Genomic DNA, 13589 nt, shown 5'->3' with positions numbered 1-13589 from the left:
TGAACCACATAACCCAAGCCAGAGTGCTACTGCTAATTTTAGGTTCTTCTAATTGGTTGTCACATTTCTGTTACATACCGAATGTAAGCTTCTAAAGTGAGCCAGGATGCTTAAAGGGCCCCTAAACCACCATCGGCTCAAAAATATGTTACATAGTGGCAGATGTGTGCCAGTATACAATGAACTTACAGCTGCAAGAATTTTTTTTAAATGATTCTGTACTAGTAAAGTTACAAGTATTAGATAACGACTATGCAGCCGCTGCAGTTTCTTGCTTGCCTTCACTACCTTCCCTACTAGCACTCTCCTCCGCACTGAGTGATCTTACTAACTCAATGTACTGCAACAAAAGCTACAGGTCACATCAACACCCCAGAAGAAATACTTCTCTATTGTTCACCCCTAATCACCCTCCATGTGATGCCGACTGAATAGAACTTTCATAAAAGATTCAGTGGCGCACAATGGGCAAGCCCCCCTCCATTCTAAGAACACAAAGCCATCTCTCATTCTGTTGGCACTATTGTCCCTCATTGAATGACTAATTGACAGCTTTTCACCTAGTCGACGTCATACACAGCACCCTGGTGGAATCACAATGTGCAAAGGAGAGATTGGAAAAGTGAGGAGAGAAGCACGGGATTGTTTTTTAAATTTGTCTATTCCCTGCAGTGTAGGGTGGTGTCATGTCTGTGAAGGGTAGGGTGATCGTCATTGTATACCATATGCAATGTTATTGTTTATTTAAAATATGTAAATTAATGTCAGAAGTGGTTTAGGGGCCCTTTAAGTAGAAAGTTCAGACTCTTGTATCATGTGTAATTTTATGTTAATAACATATCGGCACATCGCCAATGTTCTTTACAAAATTAAGCTTGACTAGGGGAGTTTAAGTGTACACTCCCACAAAAATGACACATATGGCTATGAGTTCATATAGATGCACAAATTAAAATGTTCATCTCTGCATAAGCATTGTACTGTGCCAAAAGGCTAATGAAGAGCACCTCTATTCTACTATATGCAAGTCATAAGCTGAATACTTCTGAAGGCTTATAGCATCACTGGGAAAAAATGTGCATGCCTTGTGCCTTATATGGCCTGCTCAGAAACTGTGCTACTTTGAAAACTTGAGGTTCATTCATGAGATGGATCATTGCTCTCTAAAATGGCAACAATGTCCTCCAAAAATGGCCTCCTCCTGTGCTGTAGCCTCAGTTTGCAGCAGTATTCATTCAACGTGCGCTACAAAAAGGAGAGTCTCAATTAATGGTAGCACCGATGGTTGAAGTTGAAACTGCTAACGCAGGAGCCTAGACATTTCCATCTTAGCTTTCCCATTTCTCTTCCTAATTAGAATTATCAACATTACTTTTGTTTTGCACATGCAATCTAACACATCTTCAATATAAGAAGATACCACATGTTTTTGTGTGTTTTACCAATTTGTGAATGAGTTTTGACGTGGCAAGTTCCCATATTAAGGCAGTTTAGGGAAATGAGCCCAGGGAACTCAGCGAGAATTCGTCACACTTGCCAGCTGAGCAGTTGCATTTTTTTAATGGCTATGAATGATGGTTGCTATGAACAAGAAACTTCAACTAAGCCTAATGAAACTTTTGTGCAGTCCTCATGGCATGGATCAGAACAGAACACACTTAGAAGTTCTCCTTGCAATTTCCAAGCTATAGTGGAGCTGAGGGGCAAACGCCAGTTATTTTGAGCATCTATCAGCACTATCTCTCCGGACTGCAAATGTGGTTTTCCGCCCTTCTGTATTTACCGTTCCCAACGAGTTAGTCTGTTACAGGTTGCCTTTGGGACAAAGATTCTTTTCATTAAACTGGAACAATGGCAAGAGAGCATTGCTCAAACACTAAAGACACTTTGAACACTCAAAACGCCAAAACCCCTACATTCTTATAAAGTGATGACCGTGAATATTTGTCTGCGTGCAAAGGCATCTGGGCCCAAGTGTTCCTGCCAGCGCAGAATCTTCTCCTTCCTGGGCATGTCTTCATAGGCTTAGGCGTGTCTCCAGCAAACAATAGCTTACGCAGGTGCCCAGATGTCAGTGCAGTGGTGCGCTTGACAAGCTCTGCATTACCAACCAAGTGCATGTGTGCTTCGGCTAATAGTCGCTTCCTTTTTGCGGTAACAGCTTCCCTGAAAGGGTATAAAGAGCTAGTAACTTTCACAGTTGAGATAGCTGTAGTGTAGTGGCGTCGGTACGATGCCGGTATAAGGCATAAGGGCCAGGCATAAGGGCCATGGTGCAGAGCGCCGCAGAAGAAAGGACGACTGCCTTTTACGAGGACCAAACAAAGACAGAGTTTATTTCAGCAAAGAGGAAAGGGAACACGGCGCAGCACAATGTTGGGCACAGCGTGGCACTAGCGATCAACACGTCTTGAAACCGAAACACAAGATATAACAAGAGCCTTTGCCTTTGAGCTGACTGCTCTTCTCGTAAGCAAGCAAATAAATGTTTAATTTTTCTCACGCCATCTCAAACCTGTTCAAACCTTATGTGGTGATCGGCCTGGTCCAACTCCTGCCTGCTGTGCAGATGCTACTTCCGAGGCTGAGGAGCCCTTAATAACAGTTCACTAATAAATGTATAGTTTTTTTTTATAATACGAATGTTGAGATATAGCTCAATTCGGCCTTCACCCTCGGTGTCTAGTAAAAATCATCTACTGATCTAGGTTTTTGTTCTTTAGTTTTTCATATGTGAAATATATCAAGCAATTTCCAATCCCAATATAGTGTTGTGCAAATATTCAAAATTTATTATACGAGTTGAACAGTTGCACGCTACGACTAATGTCTCAATGTCAGTGGCGACTATATGGAAAAATAGTGCAAGGTGTATAGTTAACGATGCCATGGTCTATGTTCTCTTTTTTTGCCAATAATGTTTCAGTGTGAAAATAAATGACAAAACTTAATTCGGAACATCCCTCGTAGTTATCGAGGAGCCTTGTGAAGAGTTTTCTATATATATAATTCACATGACTTGCCGAGTTAATACATGCTTATTATAAAATAAATGGCTCATAAGCATATAAAAACATAATCTAATTAAGAAGCTTTACATGTAAGTGATAAAACACATATATTAGCTCTATCTAAGGATGTGCAGCTGTATTCAGGCAGCTACAGAGGCTCTGTAGTGCTGTGGCACAGTCATTGCCATATTTGATCATGGAGTAGCACTTCCATAAGTGGCCTCATGCTTGGAAAGGCTTGTCCATATAGTGACAGAAGGTTCACAAGTGGAAGTAAATGGATGCTGGCTGGGTTAATGATACGTACGAATGTGGTCATGTACAGAACATGTAATTGCCAATTCGTAATTTAAATATTGCCTACATGGCCTAGTAAGCCTTGCAGTAACATGTTCACGAGCAAGCCTCTGAACTTTCCATCAAATGATTCAGGTTGAAAGTGAGGCACTATGTTGCACAAACGCACTGGTTTCTTCATCTATGAAAGGTGTGTAGTAGTAGTGACAATGGCCTCGTGCTCCGTGGTGACCTCGTAATAGGCCACACATTCCTAACTGCCAGTGAGCAAAATTCACCCTGACTGACCTGATACAGCATGCTTGCTTGTCTTACCTGCTGATCACTTTACACCACAATAATACTGTAGCTAACCACGTAAAAAGCTGCAAAGTCCTCTGCAGAAGTTGTTATACAATCTACTCCAAATATGCAGCTCATTCAGAGCTATATCAATGTAACTACGCACTTGAAATTTCTGGAGACATTGGCATACCTTTGAATAACCATTGGATTGGGTTTGAGCAAGGTTTTAATAATAAAGTGGCAAGCTTTAGAATATATCGCCACTGGCTTCATGCACATCCTTCCCATTATGATGAGTAAAATAGATTTCATCCTCGACTTTTTGTTGGCTGATGCAGTAATACGGAAGTACATAGAGAGGTTGCAAGTGTTTGCGGTCAATGCTGGAAGACAAGTTAGAACAGGTGACCTACTCAATGCCATGGACGACCCATGCCAGCAATGCGATCTCTTTTTAACATTCTCCAGTTACGATGGACATCTAAAATAAAAAAATCTTTTTCTGTCCTAGGTGTAGCCATATCACAGATTTTATGAGTATGTGATGCAACAGTAGGGCTCATAATAAGCCACTCTGCTCAATTCTGCTTTACCACAGGATAACATCTTTGCAATGGATAGGAATAAATATTACAAATCAGTCATTTCTTGGGATGCTTGAAATTCAGCCATGATACAGTGTGTAAGCATGACTAAACGAGGACGTAGAAAGAAACAGATTCAGCACAGCTAGGTGAGCTTGTTCATTTGCACTTTGCACAACCAGCAAGGCTTTTGCACAGAAACAAGCTGTATGTTAAATTGGCCCATCAAGGCTTTTATGACCAACAACAGTGCTTTTCCTTCAGCTTAGCATACTTTATTAGTAAATGCCCCTTAATGCAGCTGATAACCAGTAGTACACACTGTGCCCGGGTGCGGCCAGCCATGCATTTTGGCTCTGTCTGGTTTCAGCTCTACGAACTATCATATTTTCTAGAATACAGTCTGCAGCCTATACAAAGTTGAAGAGTTGGAATTTTGTAGGGTGTGAACTATACATAATTTTATTTCTGACCATTGGAGGTGCGCTTGAAGAAAACGAGGACACATTGCGACTGAACTTTTGCACAAGACCTTGTATATGCACAAAAGATAGTTGTAAAATGCGCAATATATTTATACAGGACTTGATATATGCACAAAACACAGGAACAGTTGTGGTGGCACCAAAAAGATGAAGAGCCTTCATGACGTTGTTCAAGCTCACTGTTGACGAGAGTGTGCAAGAACTCAAAATTCTGAAGGCGACAAAGAAATTGAGGAGCTGTTTGTAATATCTGACATGCCTGACTTGTTTTGTTGCAATAGCCCAAAGAAAAGTAGTCTTGATGGTTTATTGACTTCTGTATGCTTTTACTGGTTGACAATAAAGGTTCTGCTTACCTACTGTTATATTGGTAGCAGGCAAGCTAGGAAACCCCATTTTAAGTCAAAGTTTCTCCCTGCAAACTATACAGCAGGTGCAGGCTATCTAAAAAAAAAACTAAGCCCAAATTGGCCCCTGCAGAATGTACATCATGAGCGGACTACAGTCCCGAATATATGGTACTTGCAGCAAATGGTCTATATAACTATGTAGTAGAATAGTATCGAAAAGACATCATTCCAAGAAATTAAAAATTAAAATTCATTTGTATGTAAAGTGAATCTTACCATACAGGTTCAAATTATCAGGGTAGATGACAAACTTTGTCATGTGGCCATTGGTGGTGCGTCCATTCACACCCTGGGTTATCTCTGAAAATGCATGAGCACAAGTGTGTATTCAAAAATGCATGAATAGAAGCTTTAGAAACCATGCCCTGCCACCACATGCCTATACACATGCCTACAATGCATTCTGTGAAAGCCTGCTAATATTGTTTCAAACTCATGTACAAGCACAACCCCTGCAAACAGTTTCTGCCTGCATTCTTGAATCTGTATATTGTTCCAGCATGTTGCACTTAGAATGCAGATTCTCGACTCACATCACATTACTCACCATCACAATAACTTGCCGTTGTTACATTTATTTGCAATATTTTCATAATTTGCAAAATACAAGGTAATGGCATGGCCTGCCATGGTGACATAGTGGCCTTGGTGTTTTACTGCTAATTCCGAGATCGCGGGATCCAATCTCGGCCGCATTTCGATGTGGGCAAAATGCAAGATCATAAAGATATACAGAGATCATAAATATATACAGGGTGTGCCAAGTAACTATCACGCACCAAGACTAAAAAAAAAAAAAGAGCAATTGTGTTACTTGAGCAAAACTCAGTGCATATTGTTTCCAGTACAGTGGAGTAGCCGCCAGTAATTTTTTCGTTACTGAGATTTAACTAAGTAAATGTAATAATTTTCTAACTTTAGATGTACTATCCTAAATATCAAAGTGTCAATGAGGCATCTGTAGGCACAGCCAACGGACATCTACCTGAGGCATTTTCCGCGACATACTAATTGCATAGTAATTTTTTCCGACTAATAAATAAACCCTGTGAGATATGAAAAATACCACGTGACTACACTCCCACTCGCATCATAAAGCAACACCCTTGAACATGTTCCCTCCGAGTTAGCCAGAACGAAATAAAGGAAATAAAGAAAAACATTGTGATCGAGTTAGTGCCTTATCTGCTGCGCCCAGCCTGAAGCAACATGTCACATTTGGTGTTAGTTGCAAACAAGCTGTGATAGTTGTCTTAGCGTAAATAAAGTGCAAGGATCATTTTTTTTTTTGCCACCAAACCTATCACCAAAAAGCGAATTGACGACATCAGTGCAAAGGTATAAAGGTTCGTTTTGTTTTGTTCCAGTCACCATGTCTCTCTAATGAACAGAAGGATAACATGATCCTTGCCTTGAGAGCTGCAAATGGCAACAAGAGGAAGGCCGCAAATATATATCAGTCATGGAAGTGTGGTGGTAGACCAAACGCATTGACTATCATCAGATATTATGAAAACCCAAGACAATTATGGCCTCAAACCCTCATGCTAGTGTGCGGGACATGGCCGCCCTGGTACTGATTTCTAAGTCATCACTTAGGATGATTCTAAATGACTCGGCCTTTCACCCGTACCACATTAACCAGCACGAATGTTTGGAAGATAGGGGCCTGCAGAACCGTCTAGATTTCTCAAACTCTGTCCTCACAAAAGCCGATGAGTCATTGCACTTTTTGAGCAACGTTATATACACAAATGAAGCCAATTTTCAGGGAAATGCCAAGGTAAATTTGCATAATGCACACTATTGGAGTGACTATAATGCACACTGGGTAAAGTGCAATCGGCACCAGTAGCAGTGGTCGTTCAATGTGGGGTGCGGAATTTACGCCGGTGCTACAATTAGTCGCATCTTCTTTGATCACATACTGACTGGACAGTGTTACGTGAACGAAATCCTTGAAGGAGGGGTGGATGAGTTTCTAAGCGAAGCCTCGCTGTCACGTCTTTCACTTCTGTGGTATCAGCAAGATGGGATGCCAGCACACAGCAGCAGCCGGGCACAAAACTGGCTGGCTGCGACTTTTCATGCTCAATAGATTGGAAGGCACGGGCCTGTAAATTGGCGGGCTAGGTCACCTGACCTCTCCCCACTCGATTTCTTTCTTTGGGGTTATGTGAAAGATTGTGCTTACATGATCGAGGCGGACGTCAGATTAGCTCAAGACAAGGATAATGCATGTCTGCCACAGAATTCCAACATTGGTCATCAAGAAAGCCACAGAAGATGTGATAAAGTGGACTTAGTACATACTGCCTATCTGAAGAAGAGGACCTATTCAAACATGTCGCCTAGATGGCAGCTGGTGTTCAACGGCCCTTACGAATTCACAGATTATAAGGGTACACTATTATCTCATTTCTTTTTTTTTTGCAGACATCCCAGTTGCCAATTTGGCTCATTTAGAAGTGGTACATTTACTTTTTTAAACACGTCAGTCTTGTCTTCTCTTTACACGAGGGTCACTTCTCGGTCTGTCTACTTCACTTTTACGTTTTTGCCATATGAGGCTGTTTTGCAGCACGTATACACTCTCACGAAAAATAAAACCATCACTTTAATTTGGCTTTCATGCAAAGCAAATTTCTGATGCAAAATATAGCTGCATGTGCACTCTTTCGATGCGATGATCAGAGCGGCGCTTCGGCCGTGTTATCAAGGGGCTTTTGTTATCAGTGTGATCAGCTGGCCTTGAGACGGATAATAAGCGTGACGTAAAAATGAGAGGAAGGAATAGCTGTGAAGGTGCGAAACCTGCTGTTGGTACTCCTTCTGTACCATTATTAAGGTGATGAGTTTTCTCTTCGGGTTTGCGACAGACAAAGCAGTTGTGTTCAATCAGCATATCTGAGGGCGCTGCTTTATGACGCGGGTGGGAGCGCAGCCACGGGGTATTTTTCATATTTCCTGGGGTTTCTTTACCAGTTGAAAAAAAAAAAATAGTACACAATTAGTATGTCACTAAAAATACCAGATTTCCATTGGCTGTGCTTACAGATGCCTCATTGACACTTTGATAATTATGACACTACTTCTCCAATTAGATAATTGCAATTACCTGATTAAATATTAGTAATGAAAAAAACACTGACAGCTACTCCACTGTACTAGAAACAATATGTACTATGTTTTCTTCAAGTAACGTAACTTCTCTTTTTTTTAAGTCTTGGCACATGATAGTTGGGACCCCATTTATAAATCACTCAGTAACCAAAATGATGCCAAACCAGAATCACTCGAAATCAGAATCAACAGCAGTCATGTGCAGCAGTGCTTAGAATTGGACTCAAGGTAAAAAAAAAATTATAATAAATAAAATGAGAGAGGCTGCAGTTTCTCTGGAAAGGCAAAGCAGTATTAGTGATAGCAAAGTATACGACAATTACACGAAGGAAGATTACATTACCGAGAGAGGCCAGATTCTTGGTGATGCGAGAGGACTCGGGCTGTGAAATTGAACTGTTTCCTACCATGAGGTCTTGTGAATAGTATTAAACTAGTATTCTCAATAAGGATTTACCCTCTCCATGCACAGTATCAGCTGCATAAACAGCATGCAAGCATTTGTTCTGGGTACCTAAACAGGGCATGTACCTACATATCACCCAACATACCAAATGAATTATCAACGTATCCAGTTATAAAATTTGGGGGTTAATTCTTGTGTCAGCTGGATCAGCAACCCACAATGCAACTTTTCCATCACAATTTAAACATAATGAAAAGACTGGATACAGGAAAGATGCATACAGCATTGTGGGCTGGAGTGTTTCACAAGGTTGAGCATTGCCCAGTAGCAATTTTCCTGTTTCAGCATGTTTCTGTGAAATAACAAATAGCTCCGATTTCCTTCCCAGATATCATCCAAATGTCTCAAATAGCCATCTTAAACACAAAGACAAGGCACAAATCCTGGAACACAGACAAGGACTTTAGGAGATCCACCCAAAATGTTAGTAAAAAATTCGTAAGAGTAAACTACAAATGGCTGAAAGCCAAGACATTTAAGCACAATCTTTACTTGATGCTAGAATTTTCACAGATGTCATTCAAGGCTGCAGATATTTATGTAAATTCTCTGCTTTAAGAAGGTCTTTTTGATGGATACCACACAGTGCCCACCTGCTCCAGCATTGTTCACTGCAACTTCGTTAATTACAGGCTTTATGGTTCTATCACAAAATTATTGAGGCTCTCCCGAGTATCTACATTAGGTCTACTCACTACTTGAAAAGTCACCTTGATATCTCTGCTCTCCTGCTTCTGATGATTCTTCATAAATATGTTTATGAACATAACATCCATTAACGTATGGGGTGCAATGTCAGTGAATGTTACGTTCACCTGAGTGAACCAGATGGAGAAGGACACAGCAAAGCATGGATAAGTGTTTAACAGCTGATGTTCTAAAAGCTGTAAAGGCTTGATGGGGTACATGATGTATTTGACAGAATCTTTGCAAGTTTCTTCTATTATACACATAGTTTTATAGAACATCAATGCCGCATATTAGTATGGCAGTTCCAGTGCAATTAAAAATTAAATGTTTTACATCACCAAAGATCTACTCAGCTAATTAAAGCGATTCACACATAAGCCGAAAGCAAGAGCACAATAATTAGCGTGGCTTTGCAAACCTGAATAAAGCTTCCTTCCATGGTTAAATAAGCAACAGTGATCACTAGCAGAGTTCATAGTTGAAGTAAAAGGCTTCACTCACGGTCATTGCCAGACGAAGACCTCCGCCGGTGGTGCTTGCGCGATGCTCTCTGTTGACGGCACCACAGGTTCACCATGTGGTACGAGACAAGCTTAAGGAACAGCACTGTCACACAACCCAATGCCAGTGATGATGCAACTGAAAGAAAGCCTAAAGGTCAGGGCAGAAGTCTGGCTAAACCATGCAAATAACATTAGCTTAATTCTCTATAGCGATAAGCATAATGCATTAACAACTGAAGCACAATGTTTCATAATTGAAACCAACCCTGTGTTGCAGAAAATACAATTTGTGACTGAACAAAAATTCATGCTTGTCAGGAAATTCAACCAGAGACTACCTCAATGCTGTGTCAGTCACTTCATTGGCTGATTAAGGGGCAACGCGGCTTTTGCATCGTGAAAAATGGCAAAAAAAAAAAAATCACATTTACAGTTTCTATAACTTTCTTTAAATCAGATTCTGAAATATCATCACTGAAAACCACGTAGAAGTGTTCTAAAAAATTGTTCTGTCAGCCAAGGTGGCAAGAAAATTCGTGGAAATCACGAAAGAATAGCGTTTTTCAAGCCACAATGGCTATGTTCCAATACTCGCCGTAGATGGCTAAGTAGACGGCTAAGCGGACAGCGGCCATCTTAAGTCTCGTTCCAATTCTCACGAAGATGTCAAAGTAGACAGCTTCGTGAAGACAGCATCGAAGTTAAAAACGATGCAGGCTACTTTCCTGTCCAAACAAGATGGCGCCTGAGTAGGACGCTTGGAAACAGTTTCTTGCTATATTACCTCGAGGGAAGTCTGGCACAGCTGCACTGCGGTACGCATTGGAATGCCGGTATATTGTGACTTCAGATTGGCATCTTCTTGGACAGCCAGGACACACTGAAGATGCGCCTGGCAAGCACTGTTCCGTCTGTCACAATGATTCATTTTCTACTAAAACAGCACATGAAAAGTAGTTTTAGCTTTATTAGGTATAACACAAAAACATGTTTTGTCTAATTATGAGAGCTTGTTATTGCATGTACAACTATATGAAACGTAAACAGTATCAGCGGGCCGCTAAAGTTGGACGACAGACAACAAGATTCGCGCTCGCTTTCGAACAGTTTGTCGTCTGCTCTTGCTTTTCTTCATACGGTATGCATTGTAGGTGAGTAAACATCACTGGAAGATGTAACATGCATGAATGAAAACCCTTTAGGAAGATTTTAGTTTAAGAACGGGTTATTTGTGTAGCCATATCCACATTTTAGATGAAGCCTCCTACAACACCAGCCAACACAAGCCTCGCAGACACATATGGGCACCCTGCAATGAAGTTTGGTTGCACATGTCATGCCACCTAGCAGCGGCAGTGAGCACCCGCGAGTAGGCCCTCACTGCCATTTCACCATTGCCCATACTGCACTCAGGCCCGCTTGGAAGCCTCCTTCCATAAGAATAAGCACAGATACTGCTGCATTAAGGATTGTCACAACCGCGAAGGGGGCATCGGCGTCAAATTGTACTGCTTCCCTTCAAAACCGTGGAAGGCAAACCCGGCAGCTGAAGTGGATCGTCGTGGTTCATGTCCCTCTTGTGAATTTTCGTTAAATGAACTGAGACGTAAATGCAAAAAGAATTTTAAAAAGAACCAGCAGCGGCATCCATAAAAACACACACTAAAGTGACACAAGGTTTGGGTACAGGCTAGTTGGTATTACATGGTATCAATCGTCACTTACAGCGCATACATAGACAAGAGACAAAAAAAGGTCCTTTTGTCCTTTTTTGTCCCTCGTCTATGTATGCGCTGTAAGTGACAATTGATACTAAAGTGACAACTGCATAAAAATGCGTGAACTGATTGCCACTGGTGTAAAGAGGTTTAATAGTTGTTAATTAGCTCATCTCACTCCAAAACAAATGTGCAGTGGCTGTTACGTGTCAAATCTAGCTACGCAAGCGCGCCGTCCTGAAGCTTTGTATGCACTGTGCTTTTTTGTTGTACACTAATATGTCAACATGCAGCTTCTTTCTGCGTCAAGATCAAGATGCAGCTGCTGGAACTGGGCTCATTCATGCCGATGTTTTCACGCGCTTAGAATAACCGAACTAAGGTTGGAGTGCACCACAGCACTCCAACCTTCAACATAGAAAAAAAGCACTTACCTGCCAATTAGCCAAAACCTCTACAATTGTGAGGTGCAAGGCACGCTCCAAGTAATGAAGCAACAAATGACAGTTGAGAAACGTCTACGGCCATATTTGCTCACTAAAGTGGCATAAAATAAAATAAAATAAAACTTACTTTGAGTTCGATGTCGTAAGCATGGTTGCTTTGTTGTGACAAACACTTCACAACCTGCGGTGATTGCTTAGTGGCTATGGTGTTAGGCTCCTAAGCACGAGGTCGCGGGTTCAAATCTTAGCCGTGGCGGCCGCATTTCGATGGTGATGAAATGCCAAAACACCTGTGTACTTAGATTTAGGTGCACATTAAAGAACCCAGGTGGTCCGAATTATTCCAGATTCCCCCACTACGGCATGCCTCATAATCAGATTGTGGTTCTGGCATTCAAAACCCCATACTTTATTTAGTTTAATTTAAGCATTTCGCAGTGATGTCCGTGCTGTTTACTTCTTTGAAACGACATTCATGGCTATAGTTGTAAAGTTGGCATCCTTTCTGAAGCGTTGGTGGCCGAAAATGGGCCTCATTGTTTTCGATTGCCTTAAAACCACCATTTAGAACGCCCGACATGTTCCAAACGAGCGCCGAAAAAGTATGCTTCCATAGAAGTGGCCACCTCGGTGTTTCGCAGAACTGACACGGTGTACTTGAGTGGCTTGAGTCTCGAAACGTGCATGATATCAGTTCTTGGTGGGGTAGAAGACGTCGAAGTCATAGGTGATATTTTATATGTGAGGCTGGTGACTTAAGTGGCCGCCTCAGTGTTTCGCAGAACTGACACGGTGGGCTTGAGTCGCGAAACGTGCATGATATCAGTTCTTGGAGGGGTAGAAGACGTCGAAGTCATAGGTGATATCTTGTATATGAGGCTGGTGACATGGCGAAGAACGCGGTACGGCCCGACGTATTGCGGCTGACGGCCGAGTCAATCGCTGCGCCGCCTGACAATAGAAGGTAGCCCATATTATTCCCATGACAGCACAGCGCCCCTTAGGAAGCTCCCGTAGACGGTGGTGCCAGATTTCCCTCTAGGTGTTATAGTGAGAAACTCTATACTTGGAAAGCCGACAGGAAGGTTGTCTGTGCTAGAGTACCAGATTGGAAGAGTGGGTCTAACAAGGGCTCCGCACTGAGGCATTTTTTATTGAACATCCAGATGGTGCCATCGTCGCCTTCTTCTCAACGCCACAGCTGCGTGCGCCGGAGGCACCGCCCTGCAGCGATGGAGCATGCCGAACAGAAGTACGGCCGAGCTCGAACGCAGTGTTGCAGTTGCGTTCGAGCACGACTGCAATCAGATAGATCACGTTTGTAGTTTGTTTTCCTTTTTAAACCATATGCGCATTTTCACTGTGTTGTGAGGGAACGAAATTCACAGCTTATATTGCCAAGAAATGGGGTCATGCACAGGAATGGTCTAGACGAGGTACAGGAGTAAATGAACTGTGCGACTTAATTAAGTGTTAAATAAAAATTTGTATACAGACGTTTTCTGCCTTTCTCAAGGCGATATATTGAATGCTAACAAAATTTCCCCAATGCCGCAATAATGGCAGCAATT

At 41.8% G+C, this 13589-nt stretch overlaps 1 protein-coding gene across 4 annotated transcripts in view; it reads right to left on the bottom strand.

The window, feature by feature from the left end:
- Positions 1-13589, bottom strand: part of mdy (diacylglycerol O-acyltransferase) — a 242736-nt gene that overhangs the window by 69123 nt on the left and 160024 nt on the right. For all 4 annotated transcript variants that reach the window (XM_050191515.3, XM_050191513.3, XM_055062068.1 and 1 more), the window contains 2 exons: positions 9853-9990; positions 5289-5372 (listed from right to left, as the gene is read on the bottom strand). In XM_050191515.3, the coding sequence (XP_050047472.1) occupies positions 5289-5372; positions 9853-9990 (222 nt within the window). The remainder of the gene's footprint in view (positions 1-5288; positions 5373-9852; positions 9991-13589) is intronic.

Source organism: Dermacentor andersoni, chromosome 1 (assembly GCF_023375885.2).
Source record: "Dermacentor andersoni chromosome 1, qqDerAnde1_hic_scaffold, whole genome shotgun sequence".
Classification (NCBI taxonomy): domain Eukaryota; kingdom Metazoa; phylum Arthropoda; class Arachnida; order Ixodida; family Ixodidae; genus Dermacentor; species Dermacentor andersoni.
This window is presented reverse-complemented; position numbering and strand designations above follow the sequence as displayed.